A 19,987-nucleotide genomic window follows, 5' to 3' on the forward strand; every position below is an offset into this window, starting at 1 on the left:
TGCAACTTAGTTCGCGGTCGCCTAAGACTCAAGATAGAGCAATTTTCTTGCGGCAAGTTTCATGAGGCGAGCCTCGTCTACGAATGCGTGCAAGAATTGCCTCGCCATTGTGTTTGAAGTTTTAGACACGACAACTTTGTTACCTTTTAAGAATCGCACGTGTGAGGTGGAAATTGCTCCGTCGACTAGAGGCTTTACTTGGGAAATTTCTTGGAGATAACTTTTGTGTAAATGTTGTTTAATTTCACGGAATTCTGCATATCTCCCGTACATATCATAATGTATTCAAGATTTGAATGTAACTTGCAGATAATATTTAATTATAATTATTTCAAATGTATTTTATTTTTATGGCTCAAATATAAACTATGGAGTTTAATCTATGAAACTATTATTTACAAATACTTATAATTTCGTAAATAGACAATATTTTCAAATATTCGCAATTTATTTGATATAATGTGTCTATTGTTGTAATGTTATCGATTATCGATTATAATTAATTGTCTTTTCTTACCTCTACATAATATTATTACCTATTTTACTAAACGGGATATGTATCATGATTCTTATCTGAAAAACATTTCTTTGTACTCAGATGTATCCGTTAAAATTATCAAATAACCAATATTTGCTTCATTCTAAAAAGGTAAAATAGAATTTATAGCTTTCTAAAATTACACTAGTACCATATTTCAACTTAAACTTAGTTCTTGCTATTTCAAATACGCACAAACACGAATGATTATTCAATCATTTTAGAAATAATATAGCATGTAAGTTTATCATTCAAAATAATTATTAGTAAAGGGATGTTAAGAACCAAAAATATTTTATGGTTATATGAATAGAATCAATTATTGAAAAATAATTGAGTTTGCATTAATGTGGGCAAAGACGAAAAGTGTTCTTTGACCGTTATAGTAGAGCGACCTAAGCAGCTCAAGGCTTAAGGGAACTGTCACCCAAGCGCAGATCGCTGGGAGGGGCCGCGGGAGTAGGTGGGGCGCTACGGACCCCAATTCGAAAAATATAAAATAGCTTTAGAATAGTAGATATTATTGTGACCTAAAAGGTCGCCGGGAATAATCGTTCGGAACGCGCAGGTACCTAAGGCTGGGGCTGGCCATAAGACTCTAAAGAACAAAAATACTCACAAAAAAAATATAATACTATAGATATTTGGTTCTCAATCAACTCAACTCTACGCGTAGGTACCTACAGTAATAAGTATTTATTTTGCTATGGTGCTAAATTAGTCAATTTGGAGTTAGGTATTAAAAATGGCTTGCAGTTCACGTTTTAAATCTTGCTTTAGTTTTAATATAAGCGAATTGAACATTGATACGTAAGTAAAACACCAACTACCATGATAATGAGGGCTGTTCTCAGAATATTGCCAGTTAAATATTAATACTTATAACGTACAACTATAATTTGTGTTCAATTGAAAGCAGTTCTTAGAGTAACATTAAGTATTTTAATCCATTGTATGCTAAATCGAGGTCCTGTGATTTTAAACCAGTATTTTTAATCTTATGCACAATAGGATAAAAAAATCAATGCAGACAAATTTAAAGTTTGACAAGGATACAATATTTCCGCTTTTAGCATAGAGTGGATTAAAAAAATAACACTTTTAAGTGTCAAATTGAGTCATGGCCGATTTTAACAACCTTTCCCAATCTCTTACTTCAGATTTAACATAAGAATAAACCAATTAAAATAAGACATTTGTAAGTACGTCAAACAAACTATAATCTGATTGGTCCATTTCTGCTATCGACTCAAAGACAGCGATTGGGATCGTTTATTAAAATCGGCTGTTATCGGGTTAAGGCGATACCTCAAGGTCCATTTTCATACATTTTGTTTCGGCTTTAATCTGGGTAACTAAACAAGTATTGGCAAGTAAAGAATTTAAATTCACGTCTAGTTAGTGATTAGTTCTCGCAGTTGAAAAATTTCGTCATATTAAATTTTAAAGGCCGAAATATCCATGATTATTAATTACTTTTCTTCAACTGCAGTCACTAACTTTTTAATTCTACTAAATACTATTTAAACAGATACAAAATAAAATGAACAACAAGTAATAGGATAATTATTAGTCAGTTACGAGTATGAAATCTAGAGTCAAAGATACCTATGCTTTGTTGTTATTAAAGTTTTTGAGATAGAGTAATGCTAGAGTGATATGCGAATTTAAATACGATTGCACAAAGTCCAAATTTATGTAAAATACAATAACATTTCTAAATTATTAGATAAGCTTGTGTAGAATAACGATTAATAAAATTCATGTTGGAAATATGGCAAATATCGAAACGAAACATTTGTATGACATGTTCTGGGTTACGAAAATGTAAAATATAACTTGTTCAGCTTGTGAAGCGAAATTTGGTTACGGGCTAAGCTCTCATAGTTTGTTTAGAATTGAATTTAATCGAATTTCAATTATTTTTATAATAAAATCTCGAATTTGATGTGTTGTTTTATTACATACTGAATTCTTTATTTATTATTTTAAACATCCTTATTCCCTGGTGACCTAGTTGGTCTAGAGGGACCATATTATATGGGTTGGGAACCCGGACATCCTGGTTTGATTCCCAGGTTGACCAACTCTTAGTGTGGGCTTTCAACTCAATTTAACACTGAATAAAGTTCCCTAGAAAGGGTTGATATCGGGTAGGCAGTAAGCTATAAAAAGTTTGCTAAATATACCTACGATACACAGCAACCATATATTAGATAGAGAAAGTAAGGTGAAATAAAAAATATATCCCTACACCAAGCATTACAATATATTGTGTTAGATAATAAGGTTAAAATAAATCGTATGAAACTCAGTTTTATTATTTTACCATATCTCAGAAACACAATCACATCACATGACCATATTGATTTCTAAGGGAAAACATAAAAGAAATACATATAACAATATTTTAAATTACATCTAACTACCTATTGTTGCCAGTTTCATTTCCCACTCATAGCCCAACTGAGATAGTTTAAAATTTTATTCAATTGTTATGTCTGTAATGACAGATTGTGTCTACAAGTACTTAAATTTATTTTTAATTTAAGCCATAATCTAATAGTTGCCTGCCTCGGTGGCGTAGTTGTATTGCATGTCCGGTACAACAGCGCTCTGAGGTCCTGGGTTCGAATCCCGGGTCGGGCAAAGTGATATTTGGGTTTTTCTGCTCAGTATCAGCCGGAGTCTGGAATTTGTGCCCGATATGGCGATAGGCTCGCCTCCTATCACATCATGGGACGGAACATACTTGGCGAAAAATGGGTGCCCTGGTTGCGCCTCTGCATACCCCTTCGGGGATAAAATGTGTGATGTTATGTATGTATGTATGTAATCTAATAGGTCTTTGAAACAGGATTTGCAAATTGATATTCAAATAATAGAAACAATGTAAAACAATAAACTTTTAATAAACATAATTAATACCTTGTACATGTTTGGAAATTGTCACATCTCTAATTGTATAACTAAAATATTTAAATCCTCACATTAATAGCCCTTGTGACCTCGAAACCTTCTTCTGTTGTCAAGCTGAAAGGAAATAAAGAGATTGTTATAAAATTGCATCATTATATACAAAAAATGATAATGTTATTTATATTTACCTAGAACAAATTCAATTATATTGGAGCTTATTTTGTAGATTATAAAACCTTAAATATATTTACTCTTTCATTTAGTATAAATAGCAGAAGTATTATGGTAATTATAATACGGTCAAGTGCTATGTTAATTATAGAAGTAAGCAAAAGATACCCTATCTACTGTTTTATTTTATGGAGGGGTTATTTTATTTACAATTATTGTAAGTAAAAAGAAGTCTATAAAATACTCACTAGAGACCGTTTACACTCAAAGAAACTCTGCCTCAGTTGTATACATTCTTCGGGCACAACCCCATTCTGCAAACATTCACGCGGCGTCTTTTTGTCCTAAAAGATACATTAAAATGCTATTAAAATATTATATAAGCAGTCATTAACTAATCGGAAGCCGACTTACACTTTCTGGGAAATTTAATAAATCGGCAAGATATTACATTCACAAATTTAACTATATATTAATTAAATTATTTTACTTAATTATGCAATACTAGAAATTCTGTATCTCGTTGGTTACTCTAACAAATCAATTTAGTTTATTGACAGCCAAAATTATTCATGAAATATATATTTTGTAAACTAACCTTTACACAACAATCACTGTTCAGTAAACAAGTCTTTAGATCAGCTCGAATACCGGCGCATGGTGATTGATCTGCTAAGCCAACTTCATCTGGGCCGAAAGATACCATTCTAAATTCTGTTATTTCTTATTTTCTGAAGAAAAAAAATTAATTAGCAATATTCAATTCGCAAGGATTCTATTACTATTTGACAATATTGAATGTCAAATTAGCAATGTCAAAAGTCAACTAAATAACATGGCAGTAGCTGGTGTAACAAACAGCCATTCATACTTTCTATTCTATTAAAAAAAAACTTAAACTTTTAATTATTATACCTCACAAAAATATCAAGTTACGATGTAAAAGTTACTATATTATACGTAAATAAGTGTATTTAGATTAACATCAAATGTTTAGCCTTTCCCATAGATTATCCAGTTTATTTCTAAAGAATTAGTGGAAAGGAACGGAATCAGCTGATAAAAATGACAAATACTAGTACCTAATAAATAATAATCCATACTTATCACTTTGTTTTGTTAATAAAGTGTCATCAATGTATTTTATGGAAAAATGAACACGTTGTTCACTGTATCTGTGAGAAGAATTTCGCACGTCTGTACTTTGAAGCCCTACAAGGAGACAAAATGGCTGATGCCCTACGGGAACCCAACCGGGATCTATGTTTACAATTGTGTGGCTAATCAGAGGGTTCCGGTGATTTTGAGCGATCCCCACATCGCAACATGGTATTCCTGCGGCCCCACCGTCTATGATTCGGCACATATTGGTCATGCGAGTTGCTACGTAAAACTAGACATCATTCAAAGGATATTAAAATCATTCTTTAATGTGAACCTGGTGACTGCAATGGGCATTACAGATATCGACGACAAAATCATAAAAAGGGGACTCGAGACGAATATTCACTTCACAAACATCGCTAAACAATATGAAAGCGAGTTCTGGCTCGACATGAACTCTTTAAACATTGAAAAACCACTAATAATCACGCGCGTCTCCGAGCAAATCGATTGTATCGCCAGCTTTGTGAAGAAACTCATTGATAGCGAATTGGCATACGTGTCGAAGACAGGTTCAGTATATTTTGATACTAGTAAATTTCCTTCATATGGAAAGTTAAGCAGAATGCAAGACGAAGGTGAGCCATCAGATGAGGAAAAGAAAAATAAAATGGACTTTGCTGTATGGAAAGGACACCAGCCAGGAGAACCCCACTGGGATGTCCCCTGGGGTTCTGGAAGACCTGGCTGGCATATAGAATGCTCTGCTATGGCGAGCAAGGTATTTGGTTCACAACTTGACTTCCACGCAGGGGGCATTGATCTGCGCTTCCCACATCATGAGAATGAAGAGGCACAGTCCTGTGCTTATCACAACAGTAGGCAGTGGGCCAATTATTGGATACATGTAGGCCATTTACAAGTTAAAGGTGATACTAAAATGTCCAAATCTTTGAAAACACAATATCCATACCAGAATTATTAAAACATACAGTGCAGATACGTTTAGGATGGCTTGCCTGATATCTAACTACAGATATTCCATGGAGTACACAGATGCAGCAATGGAAAATGCTGAAGAAGTTTTGAATAAGTTTAAATTCTTCCTTAAAGATGCCATTGTTTATATCAATAATAATACAGCAACACATCCATGTCAATATAAAGATTCAATTTTGAAAGAGTTGCAAAAAGTTCAAGATGGTAACATAGAAGCTTTGAAAACTGATTTTGATACAGCTACTTGTATAAATAATATGTTAAATTTAATTTCAAGCACAAATAAAATTATAAAAAATGACAGCAGTGGATACTATCCCGTGACTGTGACATTAATAGTGGAATATATAACAGGAGTTCTAACGAAATTTGGATTGAAATTACAAGATGGCTCTCAAGAGAATATTTTTTCCGATATGCTTATAGACACACTTGTTGAATTTAGACATACAGTTAGACTAAACGCTTTATCTAAGAAAGATAAAGAGTTATTAAACGCATGTGATATTGTTAGAGATAAAATGAAGTCAATCAAAGTACAAATAAATGATAGCAACAAGACCCCATCATGGGTGTTAATAAAATAATTGATAACAATAAAATGATAACTTCTGTTAATTATTAACATACAGTGTGAAAACCCTGACAGTATATAAATGCATTTAATATTCATAAAACAAACAATATTTTGTGGTACTTAAAGTGGAGAACAACCCAAATAACATTGTTATAGTGACCTAGCATGTCCCATGTCATACATGGTATCTCCTTCAGCATATATATGCCACCTTCTTCAGCATAGCTTTGATAAGATTAAAAAATTTCAGCTTAGGCATGATTTTTTTACAATCAAATGTATTATATTATGTGAATAATCCTTATAGAGTAGGAATTTACACTGCACTGATAAACTTAACACAAGTGGGTCTCTCACTCAGAAGTCATTGAATTACCAAGTGATATTCTTTGAATATATGCAATTTTACTTTAAGGGAGAGGTTAATCAATTACAAATTGAAAAGAATGTTAAACATGTTATTTAAAAATAAAAAATATTTGGTCCATTCATGTTTTTATTTTATAATTTACTTACATTCATGTCCGCTGACTAGACTATGAAACGAGATTTCAGGGTTTTAAAAAATAAAATAGTTGTAAATTAAAAAATAAACATTTACTTTGTGGCAAGTATTTTTTTTAATTAATTATTTACTTTTAAACTGCACATTTGTTTTAAGATGTTTTTTTACGGGTGATGTATATTCTCGCACAAACGGTTTGGGTAATGTCAGTCTTATAATTTTTTCACAATGCTTTGTTCAAATTTATCTTAACATAATATAAAGAGCGCAACAAATAATCCAATATTAAGTACAAACGGATCCATTGATAAATTTTGTATAAGCAGTTGTCCTACTGAATCATGTAGTACTGTGAATTGGTATTGATTATTATTATGGGACGAAGATGGCCTATGTGCAAACTATTATACAAACTTAACAAAAGGTCACCAAAAAGCTTTAGCAAAACGTTCACATCAGCTAATACTTTTGGAGTATTAGCTGATGTGAAGTTGAAGTGTGAAGAAGAAGCGGGCTAAGTGCGGAAAAAGGAGCCCATAACCATAACCATACTTTTGGAGTAAATTTTTCGGACTGTAGCCTTTTTACGAAACAAATGTGAACCATTTTCAACTTAACTGCTTGAGACAAGTTTGCCAATGTTTCATGTAGTGTTTTAGACCATTTTCATACTTATGTTATCTTTTATAATACCCAAACAAATCGCATTAATACTTCAAGACACAGTAAGACAAACGCATTACATAAGTTTTGTGCGCATTGAAACGGTTTCCACTATATCAGTTGGCCATACTTATTGGACAGTTTTTATCCTGTATCATACTCTCTGCTTTATATACTTTCCACGCTACCAAATAGTCCCGCACCATCTTGAATAGCGTGTAGTAGTTTATGAACAGTAGTATGACTATGGACAAAAAGTTGTGCCAAGGTATTGAGCTGAAGAGCAAGCACAGTTGGAGTACAATCAGCGACAGTTGCAGGCACAACAGTAGACACAGCAACATTGATGGATTTATGAACACCGCCTGTGAAGGAAACAATTATATGAGTTTGGATGTTGGTTTGTTTGATCCAAATATTGAAATAAAATATTATTATATATATATTTTCGCAGATTCAAATGTCAAGGCATACCTCTGACTTTTCTAAAAAAAATTGTGTGTATTCTTTCTGAATTATCGCTTGCTTTAACGGTGAAGGAAAACATCATGAGGAAACTTGCATACCCGAAAAATTCTCTATAGGAATTTTCGAAGGTGTGTGAAGTCTACCAATCCGCACTAGGCCAGCGTGGTGGACAAAGGCCTAAATCCTCTCAATAGTAGAGGAGGCCCGTGCCCAACAGTGGGACAGTATATAATACAAGGCTGATATTATTAAAAATAAGAACCGCAATACTAACATAGAAGCGCACATGCGCAGCGCAGGCGGGCTCGGCGGCGACGGTGGGCGCGTTTGCCGCGTGCGCCGCGCCCGCGTGCCACGCGCGCTGCCCCAGCGCCCACGCGCGCGCGCCCGACCACGCCGGGACCTCCGACGCATCTGGAATATATAATACACAGTAAAATAGGTAATTCCATATTATTGCGTGCATAGTTGCGTGTGCGTTACGATCACCGCTCTAAAGTCCTGGGTTCGATTCCTGGGTCAGACACAGTGATATTGGGTCTGCTGCTGTATGGTATTTATGCCCAATTTGACGATACGCTTGGCTTCTATCACATATTGGGACGGAAATTTGGTGACCAATTGCACCACTACAGTCCCTTTGGGATAAAAAACTTGTGTGTGATTTGTTTGCATGGGTGCAATTAATACAGGTAGTAGTGCTGGTGATTATGAACACCAAAACGCTTATATAATCACGAAGAACCTTTATTTTTTATGTTTTTTTTTGTTTTCGCGGAGAAAGTTCCTTATTACTACCGCCCAGCCTTAAAATCACGAAGAACCTACTAATAATGAAAAAAAGCAGGGTTTGAGAACCACAATCACCCGTATTGATCAAAAGCGTTGTATCATGTCATCATTACATCTTCTGATGTATAACTTACACAATAAAATCGAATCCCTGAACAAGCAGACTGAAATAAATGAATCTATATTTATTAGTAGCCGACCTGCAGGCGCCGTGTCGAGCTTCCACCGTCCGAGATGCAGCGCGGCGCGGTGCGGCACGTCGCACAGCGCGCCCGACAGCAGCTGACTCGCGTACCGCCCGAACAGTCCGCCCCACACGAACGCTACTTGCTGCGACGCGCCGTACACGTCGTAGTACAGGTACGACTGGAATGTCATATTAAGTTATTGTTTTGTTTATTATTCTAGCACAGCTATACTCTAAGTGTGTTCCGCGGAACCCTAGGGTTCCGTGATACCTTTGTCGGGGTTCCGCAAGAATTTAGAAAAAAAAATCAAAACACCTCTCTCTGGTCGCTCCGCGGCCGCGCGGAGGCAAAACGCTATGAACGTTATTTATTTATTTATTTGTATTTGTAGAAACATGTGTTAAGTACAATAGCTGGTACAATATCTCATAAGATTGGTATCAACAATTTTATACTTGTACAACCCGTTCGCTTTAAGTTTGCCGGTCTGTGGAATGCGCGTACCCTCCCCCACGTGACAACAAAACTTATAATGTGTCATAGTTTTACCCAAATATGTACGTACACAATTTTTATTGTTACAATTAAATAAAAAAATATTTTTTATATTATGTTTTGCTGACGCTACTTTTCGAACATCAGACCTATCGCCAGCGCCAAACTTAAAACGAGCGGGTAGTATACTTGTGAGCGCGCGTATAAAAACAATTGTTTTATTGTAGGGTTCCATCAAGTATTTTGCTTCCCAAAAGGGTTCCGTCATTTAAAAAGTTTGAGAACCACTGTTCTAGCACAATAAAAAGACTGTACTGCCCCTGATGGTGAGCGCGATGACGTCTAGATAGTGCATTGAATGGTAGGAGATGGCTACCTCATGCCATTCGACACAATCAAAATATGGTCTATAGAAAGTAAGTAATTATCCTGATATAATAGTTGGTAAATCATCATTGTGGGGTATTTTTTAAACAAAACTCTAGCTGCCTTTGGAGTGGCTTTAGCCTGTACAAGTGGTTTGCCAGCTTTTAAACATGGTTGGAATATATGCATTTTAATATATATACATCAAATTATATCATAAAAGATTTGTTGGTTTTATTAAGCACCTCATAACACTATAGCATCACAGTTACTGTTGACTACAAAGAAAAATGAACCACAATCCATATAAGAGATAATGAATTCCCAGCAGAACCAATATACTGGTAAAAACATGTTAAAGAAGTTTTTACTGTACCAAATACTAACCTGTGCAAAACAACATGGTATGAAACTAGAGTAATACGCTCCCACAACAGAGTTGAACAGGATCTTCTTGACTCTCATGTTGAAGTCCTGTCTCAGAGCGTTCACTTCGTCTCTAACTTGCTGCGGGTCGTGCGAGCAGCAATGCAGCGGAGGCGCGTCCGAATGATTTAGTTCCAGGAATGGACCAGAATGGAATCCGAATAGGAGGAAGTAGACTACCGCACTGGAATAATGATAAATAAAATAATTCAGTTGGTGTTTCCTTCAATCTTTTTTATTAATTTTAAGTAAGATATAGTGAGTAATAGAGCTTAGTGGTGGTGATATTTGTCTGGTGGCCAAATTCTGTCATAGGGCAATCTACAGTTGATCAGCTGACATAAGATATATATAGGGAAAATAATATTAAAATTTTGAACTGTAAAATTCATAAAAATAGCAATGTTTTGTTAACTGTTTTTATACAGAAACTACTTACGGGTAACAGAGGTAGAATATCTTCACAAGTGGATATTTGAGCGCTATAAAGTATGTGCACCACGCTAGAGAACCCAACACCATGCCCAATATGAACATTCTGAAAATAATATACAACTCATTAAGTAATTAAAAATAAACATACATTCCTATTGTAATATGGTATTGTGAACATAATTTAAAATGAGATCTGAAAAAACTGTTTTAATTAATTTATTTTAAGATTTTGTGCACTGATTACGTCTTGAGTTCTTTATTATATGAAAAAAAAATGTGATTGTTTCAGTTTTCTGATTGTTTAATAATTTTGTAGATTAGTGCGAATATGATGTGTGAATATATTTCCGACTGAAAGTTAGATGTTGCCATTGTTATGAATTTTTTATTTACACCTACAGTTTGAGTAACTTATTGTAGTGTTATTTTCAAAATTATAAGTATGTGGTTTCAGGTTAGAATGCAATGTGAAAAAGGCCCTGAATAAGTAACAAAGGTTTTTATCATAGTTACAATATACCTTTTAGTTCATAACTGTTGATAATAATATGGTTGTAGGAAGTTATATAAACCACAATAATGTTTATTGATCCAAGGTATTTTTTCCAAATACTTAGATAATTGTTTATCATACTTAAATAATATAAAATAAATTATACTCATGGAACAGATATTAAAAATTGAATGCAGACCAACCAAACACCTAATTAAACATCTTTTCCTGAATGTAATTTCTATATACCCTGTCAACACAAATATTTACCTGGCTGCTATAGTTGCATGAGGCATGAGTTTCGGTGCCAATATAGTCCTTAACAGTGCCAAACATATACTGAGCAATAGTCTTGTGAATATTATTGTCACTATAAACGCAACCAAATGTGGATCAATCAGATAGAAATTCTGAAACAATCATGCAATCATTATTGACCTTATCGTTCCATTAGGGATCCTACAGTAATAATAAATGGCTTTAAATATTTTTCTGTTTCACTGTAAAATAAATACTTATTACAAAACATGTTAGAGGCAATTTTTTAAATACTTTTTATTTTTAATAATTAAAACAAGACAATGGAATAAAAAAAATAGCACTAGTGATTATATTTTAGTGAAATTACAAATAAAATGTAGCAACTAAATGAAAATGATTATTAATAAAGGTACCAACTAACCATTGTCTGATTTGTGTATGAATGTGGTAACCACCAAGCAGTTCTATACAGATTCAGAAACTGCAGTCCAGTAGCGACTAGGGTAAAAACAAATGTCATTGCCTCAAACAAAAACGTTCCATCCTGCGGTATGTATGGGAACGGTATGTGCTTGGGAGGGACTGGTCCCTCTGCGAGTTTGACCTCTGATAGTAGTGGGGTGATGGTCGGCGCGAGGCGAGGACGGCCCACACGTTTGCCGCCATTCATTTCCTCCTCAGTGGTTGGAAATACTCCTGCAATTGTTTTTTATTTCTTTATATATAAATTATGAGTTTGTAGATCTTAAAGGAAAGGCATAGAGTAAAGGAAGAGAGTATTTGGTGTTCTACACAAGCATGACTATTGTAAAAGTGTGAATAGACAGCTACATAATGGTCTAACTTTACATTCAACAATTTATTTCATATCATTGAAATAAAAAAAAAAATATTTCAATCCTATATTTTTTTAATAAAAAACACAATTCTATTCTCCACTTGTTTCATTAGAGCATCCATGATTTGAACTTTAACATAAGCAATCAAGATCAATTGCTGAACAAATTTATTGATTGTTATATTTTATGCACACATAGTTAGACAAGAAGATAGACTAAACATATACTTAATATAAACCTGAAAGTGAAACGTCGACCACACACGACGCGACGTTGATAACATAGGGCTATTAAATACGTTATACTTGTAAACAGGGTATAGAACTTGTTTATATTCATAATTAAATTAATCATTAATTTACAGAAATACATGATGTTGCGATGACAAAGCTGGTCTCGTAGAAAGTAATTAATGTGATATTCGGAGAGGTTTTAAAGGTGAAAGGTGAAGATGAATGTTACCTTCTTACTCACTCCAGCGGTTTTCTTTGATCCAGGCGGCATCATTTTACAGGCAATCGGCGGCAAAGGCCGCTTAATAAGCGGATCCTTAATGATCTTTCGCCGTCTAGAGACGGCTGTCGAGGAAGTATTGCTAACTTGTGAGTTAGCCCAGCGTCTGGCCAAAAGTATGGTCAGGCAGCCGACAAGCGCTGGTAAGAAGAACACGACAAAAGGGCCACTTTCATTTTCCGTACAACTCATCACTCACATGTTAAAATGTTTTATTATGTATCACAATAATTATTTATTTCGATTTCGATTGACTTGACTCACTCACACACTTGCTTGACGAAATCAACAAATGTCACTTTGTTTTTTTAAATTATCAAGGAAATAGGAAGTGGGTAAACAGACAGCCTTGATCGCCACACAATTGGCTGTTAAGAGATTATTTGCTAATTGACAAATTGGGCTTTTGTGTGACTGCAGCTGAAGAAAATAAAAATGAGGTTTTTTGATTAGTTATGGACACTCATTTGACTAGGATTTTAGCAATACTTAACCAGACGTAGGTTTATGCAATGCATTTTGGTTTTGCAAGTATCTTACTTATGTTATGACTTTTTGTTTGCTTATTATTGCGTCAATTTACGTTACCATATGACTAAAATATTATGACGTATGACCATTACCAATGCTTAGACCTGGTACAAATTCATGCTATAAATGTTGTTCCACTGTCCATTGTAAACTCGGAATGCCAAATTGCAGCAGAATTTTGTCAATTTTCATGCCGGCTTTCAAAACTGATTGATTTTCTAAATAATGTCTACTAAATTCCCAATCGAAAATCTCAATAAATAAGAACAAAATGTCGTTCGCAATACTGTGCACATTTGTGTTGACATTTTATGTGGTGATATGGTTTTTTGATTCAGTTTTCAAGGTGCAGTTTATTATCTTGTTTATGTACAAAAATGTTATTGCCCATATTCTAACTAGTAAATCATTTTGCAGAGTTGCATGCACTACCCATACTACGCTTTTCTTGAAGGAACTGGCCTTAAAGTGGGAATTCTCAACTTTTCCTGGACTACAACAGCATTTAACCGGTTCATATACAGATGGAGCAAAACTTAAATCGTGTCCTCTACGGAAATGGTTCACATGTGGATATCTGTTCACTATTTGGGTGTTCCTTTGCCGTTTGCGATATGGACTCTCCTGACTTTCATATTCGAGCATTTCTATGAGACAATACAACTGAACCATGTGCCTGAAGTCAAAGCTATGTTGCCTGGTATTAATATTCCTGCTTCGGACTTTTGGGTGTATTTCTTAGCAATAGGATTTAGCACCGTGTTTCATGAGCTTGGTCATGCCATGGCTGCAGCACAGGAAGATGTACAGCTATTGTCTGTAGGTGTTTATGTATTCACTATAATCCCTGTAGCATTCGTCCAAATAAACACTGAGCATTTGAATAGCTTAGCTGTTACCAAGAGACTGAAAATATACTGTGCAGGAGTCTGGCACAATATTGCTACGGCTTTAGTGGCCCTGTTATTATTCTTCTCTGCTCCAATACTATTTAATATAGCATATGAGACTGGTGTGGGTGTGAGGGTAGTTGATTTCACAGCTGATTCTCCTCTTAAAAGTGCAAGAGGTCTTGAAAAGGATGACATAATTACTTCAGTAAATGGGTGTGATATAAAATCCTCTAATGATTGGATGTACTGCCTTCATATGGCGCATGAACGTTTTGGTTTGTGTACTAGTGCAGAGTTTGTGGCACAGAATGATGAAATCATGATGGAGACAGTCAAGGAGAATGATGTTGTTGAATGTTGCAGAAAGGATGATCTTACCAGCTTTTGTTTTGAGTACATGGAGCCTAAAGTAGTTGCAGAGTCAGTACTCCCTGGTCAGTATTCATGTTTAAAACCTAGGGATATGGTGAAGGAACACACTATAAAATGCACAGAAGCTGGTGGCTACAGTTGCCCAAGAGCCATGCATTGTCTCAAACCTTCTTTGAACAACCATACATATTTCCTTATCATTGAACGGAAGGACAACAATGCTGTCCTATATTTAGGTGTGCCATATGACTTGCATAAAACTGTATTCATAGACCAATATTTTCCAAGACTCAAACTGTTCTCATTCTTCTCTCCTTCACAATTTGAAAAACTTCTTAGATACATATTTATATTTTCAATGGGTATAGGGTTTCTGAATGTAGTACCCTGTTATGGAATGGATGGACATCATATTACCAGGAACTTAATACAAATACTAGCAAAATATTTGAATAAGAATGGTGACTTTATAACATTCTTCACTGTGTTTACTATTGTAGTAGGAACTGGTGTTACTGGGCCTATATTAGTGTACTTGTTTTACAAAGCAATTTATTTCGATAATTAGGTGAACTATTTTAAATGGTAGTTTGTAAAAATGTTTTCTAAAGAAGTCTGACATACTGTTGTGTAGATATTTGGCTAAGTAAAAGCATTTTAAATCATTGATTAAAAATAATACTGAAAATAAGCAATGTTATCATATTGGTTGGTATTTTTGACTGATTGGTTATATATGAGGACAATGTAAATTGACAAATGTATCAGAAAATGTGCTTCCATGTCAAAAGTGCCCAATATTGGTTGTATTAGATTTAATAAAATAATTGGAGCTTTGAGCTTTTGTGTTTACACAAATTCACTCATCTAATATGATCACTATTGTATAGAGCATAGATCATAACACTTCTAATCGCACATTCCTAGTAGATGTAGTTTGATTTATTAGCTTTGAAGGAAATTGAAAATAGAACAATTTAATTTTGTCACTTTCATACATTTTACGTCAACCTCAAATGTAATAAGTAGTTTGTTCCTGAATCAAACAATAGTGGAAATACTCTTGCGTACTAGTACTTTGCTGTGAATGATGATGACTCAATTAGCATTGTAATTTCATATTACTTATACTGATATCTGAGTAATGGGGCAATAAGCAGTTTCTACTTAATTTTACCATATTTAGTAGGGAATAATCTATATGAAACTAAAGTGAACCCAATTATAAAAACAAGACTTTACTAGCATCCATGAAATGATATAATTTAAAAGTGGGTTGATCTTTCCCAATATTTTTTTTTGGTAAATATGGTATAGTTGTGTGGTAGGTACAGCTAGAGGCATGGGTGGGTGGCAAACACCCTTAATATGTCTGCCCACCCTTGTAAACAATGGGCTTACAGGTGCCATGCGTCATGCAGGTCTTTCATTGTGTGGGAGAGCTTTTGTCTCAGCTGTGCTACTTACAGAAAATTTTACAGCAATGTGTTATGTTGATCCAGTATATTGTATGAATTGGTTTAGTCTTTGTACATAGTTACTATTAATGTTAGTATTTATTAACCTAGTCACTTAAGTATATAAGATATACTAACAAGTGTGAATCAATCTTATCAATAAACATTTGTACTGTGTATGTGTTTATTTTATTTTACTCCTTTTTCAATGGTCTACAATATCTTGGGTTATTGTTTATGTTAAATAAGTTTTGTTTGGAAAGTACCACATCCAAATACACAAGTTCTGGTGAACTACTGTTTTAAAAGCAGTAAAAGGGAGAATAATAATACACATCATATTTAATAACATTCTACTTTTAAATTCTAATATACACAACTTTGTATGATTCCTAACTTTTGCTAAGAGCTAAAGAGTGTTGCAAATCTTTCAGTGATTTCTTTCCATAGTGCAGCATTGACTTGATGGCTGTCTGATCTGTATGGTGCATGTTGTTTCGGAAATCAGTTCTGGCCCATTGCTTTAGTTCTATACGTGTCGATTCATCTGGAACATGCCTTATTGTGCGGAATATTTCTCTGTATAATTTTAGTACTTGCTGTCTTAGGAGAAACTAAAAAAATAAAATTAGATACTTATGTCAAATATTTATCCACGAGCATTTTTTTATTATATAATATCTCAAATTAATAAATAATGATATGGCAAGTAAGCACTATAGGAACCTAAAATTTTATTTCAAAGTAAGCTTCTCAAACAAGTCAATCGTGACATATTTACAAAATTATAACGCAAAAGAGAATTACCTGTTTGAGGTTAAGTGCAGACTTTGGTAATTTCGAAGACATTTCCCAGTATATTACTATTTTACAGTTTATAACAATTGCATTACGAACAACTACATAAAAATAATAAGGAATTCATGATAAATATTTTGTTGTTTTGTTAATCATGACGTTTCGGGTGAAGTTGACATCCACTGATCAGCTGTTTTTGGATGACATTTTAGATGTTTTTATAATAAAGATTTTACTTTCAAAGGATAACAAGTTCATACAGCCCATATTTCGTCTCTCTAGAAATACATAAATAAATATAATGCGACATAAACATAGCATGATTTTCTTGTTTTTAATGTGATATTAAACGGTGCCTTTACGGTATTCTTTTAAGAATTATATCCAAACTATATCACGCGGTACATTTCACTGTCGCACACATATTAGACTTGAAACCAACAAGAAGTGTCCGGAATTCGCCGGTGTACACGCTACGACTGCATTGCATACCTACATTACGTTGCTGACGCGGCATCACATCCGCATGTGGTCGCCAATAGGTTTTTTTATACGGTCACGGCAAAGTAATGCTACTACACAAATATTAAATATTAGCTTTTGATCGCGGCTCCGCCCGCGTTATAAAGATTTTCAGGCTAAAATTTTCTGTTATAAAAGTCACGCTATATATTTTCCCGGAGCCTATGTTCTTCCCAGGGTCTCAAACTGTCTCCATACCAAATTTTATCCTAATACGTTGGGTAGTTTTTGAGTTTAACACGTTCAGGCAGACAGATGCAGCGGCGGACTTTGTTTTATAATATATTTTTGTAAAACTTTTGAAGAGGAACAATCCTGTCATACATTTTTGTTGCATATCTTTAACCGTTTATGCAGCGCACGCACCAGAAGCTCTCAAAAGTAATAAATTTTCCTCGTTTTTGCAACATGTTTCATTACTGCTCCGCTCCTATTGGTCATAGCGTGATGATATATAGCCTATAGCACTCCAGGAATAAAGGGCTATCCAACACAAAAATATTTTTCAGTTCGAACCGATAGTTCTCTGAGATTAGCCATTACTGCTCCGCTCCTATTGGGTATAGCGTGATGATATATAGCCTATAGCACTCCACGAACAAAGGGCTATTCAACACTAAAATATTTTTTCAGTTCGAACCGGTAGTTCCTGAGATTAGCCTTTACTACTCCGCTCCTATTGGGTATAGCGTGATGATATATAGCCTATACCACTCAACGAACAAAGGGCTATCCAACATAAAAATAATTTTTCAGCTCGAACCGGTAGTTCCTGAGATTAGCGCGTTCAAACAAACAAACAAACTCTTCAGCTTTATATAATACTAGCTTTTGCCCGCGGCTCCGCCCGCGTTATAAAGTTTTTCAGGCTAAAGTTTTCCGTTATAAAAGTAGTAGTTTCCCGGGAGCCTATGTTCTTCCCGGGGTCTCAAACTGTCTCCATACCAAATTTCATCATAATACGTTGGGTAGTTTTTGAGTTTAACACGTTCAGGCAGACAGATGCAGGGGGGAATTTGTTTTATAATATATTTTTAGAACTTTTAAAGAGGTACAATCCCGTCATACATCATTGTTGCATAACTTTAACCGTTTACGCAGCGCAGGCAACGGAAGCTCTCAAAACTAATAATTTTTCCCCGTTTTTGCAACATATTTCATTACTGCTCCGCTCCTATTGGTCATAGCGTGATGATATATAGCCTATAGCACTCCAGGAACAAAGGGCTATCCAACACAAAAAGATTTTTTAGTTCAAACCGGTAGTTCCTGAGATTAGCCATTACTGCTCTGCTCCTATTGGTCATAGCATGATGATATATAGCCTGGCGCTCCACAAATAAAGGGCTATCCAACACAAAAATTATTTTTCAGTTAAAACCGGTAGTTCCTAGATATTAGCCATTACTGCTCCGCTCCTATTGGTCATAGCGTGATGATATATAACTTTGAGCACTCCACAAATAAAGGACTATTCAACACAAAAATAATTTTCAGTTCGAATCGGTAGTTCCTGAGATTAGCCATTACTGCTCCGCTCCTATTGGTGTACAGCGTGATGATACATAGCATATAGCACTTCACGAACAAAGGGCTATCCAACGCAAAAATAATTTTTCAGTTTGGACCGGTAGTTTCTGAGTTTAGCCTTTACTGCTCCGCTCCTATTGGGTGTAAGCGATGATATATAGCCTATAGCACTCCACGAACAAAGGGCTATCCAAAGCAAAAATAATTTTTCAGTTTGGACCGAGTAGTTTCCTGAGGAGTTTAGCCTGCCCTCCGCTCCTATTGGGTATAGCGTGATGATATATAGCCTATAGCACTCCACGAACAAAGGGCTATCCAACGCAAAAAGAATTTTTCAGTTCGCACCGGTAGTTCCTGAGATTAGCGCGTTCAAACAAACAAATAAACTCTTCAGCTTTATATAATAGTATAGATAGATGTACCTATATAATATAAAGTACTTACCTATACCTAAGAGCTCTAGCTGGAACGTCAACAGAGGCTATCTTCCGTCTGTCTGAGTCGTATTTTAAAATATTTTGGACATATAGCGCGACGAAAACCAGACAAGCTCGAAGGCAAGCGACCAAGAGGGCGTAATCCGAAGCGCTGGTCGGACCAGGTCGCCAACTCCCTGAATATGCCAATGAGCGTAGCGGTGCACCACGCCGAAGATCGCGCCTCGTGACGAAGACTACTAATTGGACGGAATCACGATTCCTAGTAATGAGGGGCCGACTGAAGAGAGGCTTACCTATACCTAATAGTTTAAAAGAAAGGAGACGATGTACCGGCAATTGTAGCGTTGGACGTTGACATCCAAAAGGGACAGACGACATGGAGAATGTAGCAGGAACACGTTGGACGCATATCGCTTTTGACAGGTCCAACTGGAACTATTTAGGGAGTCCTATTCTCAGACATGGACTTTATGTGGCTGATGATGATGATGACAAAAGTTAATACTTATTATATAGATAGTAATATATCAGACCTGCATAATGTGATATGCTGTCTCAATGCTGGATACCGGCCTCCTTTATTACTGAGAGGGATTAAGCCTTAGTGTCGATCACGCTCACCTAGTGCGCATTGGTAGACTTCACACACCTTAAAATTCCTATAAAGAAATTCTCAATTATCAGGTTTCCTC

General features: G+C 35.2%; 5 protein-coding genes across 5 annotated transcripts; 2 read left to right on the forward strand and 3 right to left on the reverse strand.

The window, feature by feature from the left end:
• Window positions 1-3,429: 3,429 nt before the first annotated feature.
• Window positions 3,430-4,450, reverse strand: LOC115440449 (cytochrome c oxidase assembly factor 5). The gene is made up of 3 exons (XM_030164766.2): window positions 4,227-4,450; window positions 3,877-3,972; window positions 3,430-3,571 (listed from the first exon to the last, which is right to left on the reverse strand). The coding sequence occupies exons 1-3, from the start codon at window positions 4,332-4,334 to the stop codon at window positions 3,530-3,532; spliced, it is 246 nt and encodes an 81-aa protein (XP_030020626.1). The 5' UTR covers window positions 4,335-4,450; the 3' UTR covers window positions 3,430-3,529.
• Window positions 4,451-4,684: 234 nt separating this feature from the next.
• LOC119189767 (probable cysteine--tRNA ligase, mitochondrial) lies at window positions 4,685-5,750 on the forward strand. The gene has a single exon (XM_037440313.1). It carries the CDS (start codon window positions 4,782-4,784, stop codon window positions 5,715-5,717), a length of 936 nt encoding a protein of 311 aa, XP_037296210.1. The 5' UTR covers window positions 4,685-4,781; the 3' UTR covers window positions 5,718-5,750.
• A 1,627-nt stretch (window positions 5,751-7,377) lies between these two features.
• LOC115440436 (transmembrane protein 39A) lies at window positions 7,378-13,104 on the reverse strand. Its single transcript, XM_037440314.1, has 8 exons — window positions 12,702-13,104; window positions 11,822-12,097; window positions 11,410-11,549; window positions 10,651-10,749; window positions 10,173-10,395; window positions 8,937-9,102; window positions 8,219-8,358; window positions 7,378-7,841 (listed from the first exon to the last, which is right to left on the reverse strand). The coding sequence occupies exons 1-8, from the start codon at window positions 12,942-12,944 to the stop codon at window positions 7,593-7,595; spliced, it is 1,536 nt and encodes a 511-aa protein (XP_037296211.1). The 5' UTR covers window positions 12,945-13,104; the 3' UTR covers window positions 7,378-7,592.
• Window positions 13,105-13,537: 433 nt separating this feature from the next.
• On the forward strand, window positions 13,538-16,184 carry LOC119189768 (membrane-bound transcription factor site-2 protease-like). The gene is given in 4 exon segments (XM_037440315.1): window positions 13,538-13,629; window positions 13,701-13,820; window positions 13,822-13,881; window positions 13,884-16,184. Coding segments are annotated over 4 exon segments (1,488 nt in total). The 5' UTR covers window positions 13,538-13,554; the 3' UTR covers window positions 15,117-16,184.
• A 157-nt stretch (window positions 16,185-16,341) lies between these two features.
• LOC115440466 (LYR motif-containing protein 2) lies at window positions 16,342-17,015 on the reverse strand. The gene is made up of 2 exons (XM_030164790.2): window positions 16,813-17,015; window positions 16,342-16,619 (listed from the first exon to the last, which is right to left on the reverse strand). Exons 1-2 carry the CDS (start codon window positions 16,852-16,854, stop codon window positions 16,398-16,400), a joined length of 264 nt encoding a protein of 87 aa, XP_030020650.2. The 5' UTR covers window positions 16,855-17,015; the 3' UTR covers window positions 16,342-16,397.
• Window positions 17,016-19,987: the final 2,972 nt, after the last annotated feature.

The sequence above is a fragment of the Manduca sexta genome, chromosome 19 (assembly GCF_014839805.1).
Source record: "Manduca sexta isolate Smith_Timp_Sample1 chromosome 19, JHU_Msex_v1.0, whole genome shotgun sequence".
NCBI classification, from domain to species: domain Eukaryota; kingdom Metazoa; phylum Arthropoda; class Insecta; order Lepidoptera; family Sphingidae; genus Manduca; species Manduca sexta.